The sequence below is a fragment of the Pelophylax lessonae genome, assembly GCF_965119305.1.
Source record: "Pelophylax lessonae genome assembly, chromosome: 3".
In the NCBI taxonomy this organism is placed as follows: domain Eukaryota; kingdom Metazoa; phylum Chordata; class Amphibia; order Anura; family Ranidae; genus Pelophylax; species Pelophylax lessonae.
This window is the reverse complement of record NC_138770.1, coordinates 72,793,261-72,795,888: the sequence shown is the minus strand read 5'-3', so window position 1 is coordinate 72,795,888 and position 2,628 is coordinate 72,793,261. Positions and strand designations below refer to the sequence as shown.

Genomic DNA, 2,628 nt, shown 5'->3' with positions numbered 1-2,628 from the left:
GGAAGTTGTCCTGTCGCCTTATCAGAAACCCCCCCCCCCCCCCCCAAAGCATAAAGTTTCTACCTCCATGTTTGATGGTGAGGTTAGTGTTCTTGGGGTCATAAGCAGCATTCCTCCTCCTCCAAACAGGGCGAGTTGAGTTGATGCCAAAGAGTTTGATTTTGGTTTCATCTAACCACAACACTTTCACCCAGTTCTCCTCTGAATCATTTAGTTGTTCATCAGCAAACTTCAGATGGGCTTGTACATGTGCTTCCTTTAGCAAAATCAGTTATGGGGGATTACTTTGCATGTGCTCAAAGGTGCATGCAAATAGAGTCCCCTCTTTGCCCCTGTACTCCTTGATAAAAATATGGGGCCCAGTCCAGGTACAGGAGAACAGCTCTACCTGTCAGGGTGCTATTCGGAAAAAAACAGAGCATGTGCTGAAAATGAGACAGCAGAAAAAAAATGTGCCTGTGCTGAGGAAAAAACCTTACCTACTTTTCATGGCCATTCTTGTCTGCTTAAAAATGCCTGCATGTGCATGGAGTCAATGTTAAATGCCCTATATAAGGACAATGGCTGCACTCAGACTATGCTGGATGATCTTCAGTTACCAGTACTCCTTGCTCCTGTGTTTCCTGTATTCCTATATCTGTTACTGACCCAGCTTGCCTCTGGACTTCCCTGCTGCCTGATCCCTGCTTTTGACCGCGGCTTGCTCTAAGGACTGTGCTTCTCTTGTTCCACCATGACTCTGGCTTACTCTTGACTACTCTTCTGCTTGCTCCACTGGATCCATGTGAATGACCTTGTCTCTGTTTTTGACCATGCGCCTGCCTTCTCCCTGGCTTGCCTACTTGTGTATGACTTTGGCTACCCTCCTGACTATGCTTCTTTATATTGAACATGCCAGCCTGATCCTGCCTTTTCCTCTGGTGCAACCTGGCCTGTAATTGCTACCCTGGTCCCACTACATCTCCAGCAGCAACTGAGGTCCTTCCATCTGTCCTGACAGACCAGCTAACAGCTATCCAGTTGACTATGCTGCAAGCAGCTTCCAGCAGATCTACTGAAAGAGCACTCGTGCTTCTCTGAGCCTAGCATTCCCTGTTCTCACCTTCAAGAATGCTTGGCACTTAGCTGCAAGGGAAGCCCTCTCATCAAATTGACTAAATTGGTACATGACACCCCCCTCCATCAGCAAGCCCTGCATATAAGTTAACATATGGTTGTTTTTAATTTGGAGGTTTGAATGTGTATTGCTACGTTTTGTTTCCTTCCTTTTTAATACCCTAATGTCCCTATTTAGTTTCTAACTGCATAAGGATATTCACAAATTTGGCACAACTCCATCAGGATATTTACAAATTTTCTAATTTAAAACATGGAATTCCAGAACCAGACCTTCTTGAAAGAATTTATCTTAGTTGGATTCCCCCAGAACATGCAAATGTGTATTTTATTTTTTGTTGCATTATTCCTGATGTATATTTTTACAATTTTTGGAAATATTTTACTTATCACTGCCGTTATCACCAGTCCTAAGCTTCACCTGCCTATGTACTTTTTCCTCAGCAATCTCTCATTCATAGACTTGTGCTACTCATCAAGCTCTCTTCCAAAACTATTAACAGCTATATATTCCGTAAGAAGGACAATCTCCATCAGAGGCTGCATGGTGCAAATGTACAGTGGTGTATACCTAGGAAGTGCTGAGTCCTTTTTATTGGCGGTGATGGCGTATGACCGTTACATGGCAATAGCCTTTCCATTGTATTATAACATCATTATGAACTGGATAGTCTGTAGAAACATAATTATAACAAAATGGGTTGGGAATTTTTTTATATCGGTTGTCCCGTTTATTTCAAGGCCTCTAACATTTTGTACAGCAAACAAACTGGACCATTTTGCTTGTGAGATGTTGGCGGTTCTAGAGTTAGCCTGTGGAAATCTTGCCTTTTATAAACTAGCTATACTTGTTCTGAGTTTTTTTACACTTGTACTACCACTTCTGTTCATTGTGGTATCTTACATTTGTATCATTTCATCAATATTAAAGATCAAATCTTCTGGTGGAAGATCCAAAGCCTTTTCCACCTGTGCCTCTCACCTGACCGTTGTCTCTATGTTTTATGGAACGAGTATCAGCATGTATATGGGGCAAGTGAAAAGTTTTTCATCAAATCTGAAATACATTTCTCTTATATATGGTGTTATTACTCCCGTGTTAAATCCTTTGATTTATAGCTTGAGAAATAATGATGTGAAACAGGCATTTCAGAACATGTTTGTAAAGATCATCACCTAGCTCTCCCATAGTAATGGATTAAAACTGGAGAGTGCAAAATCTAGTGCAGCTCTGCATAGAAACCAATCAGCTTCCAAGTTTCTTTGTCAAAGTTTAAATGAACAAGCTGAAGTTTGAAGCTGATTGGCTACTATGCACAGCTGCACCAGATTTTACAGTCTCCAGTTTAAGCAAATCAATCCCCATGTGTCAAAGCAAAAGTTTTGCTCTTTAATCTCTAGATGACTGCCATGTAAAATCCCCTATTGTCCAGGCCATTTTTCAGTTTTCAGCACTGTGATAATTTGACAATTACTCGGGCATGCAACACTGTTTCCAGATGAACTTTATAT

The 2,628-nt window shown here is 41.3% G+C and overlaps 1 protein-coding gene across 1 annotated transcript; it reads left to right on the top strand.

Annotated features, from left to right (window-relative positions):
• Positions 1 to 1,369: 1,369 nt before the first annotated feature.
• On the top strand, positions 1,370 to 2,296 carry LOC309550356 (olfactory receptor 13C9-like; the record flags this gene model as incomplete). The annotated part of the gene is made up of 1 exon (XM_082250753.1): positions 1,370 to 2,296. One exon carries the CDS (start codon positions 1,370 to 1,372, stop codon positions 2,294 to 2,296), a length of 927 nt encoding a protein of 308 aa, XP_082106879.1.
• Positions 2,297 to 2,628: the final 332 nt, after the last annotated feature.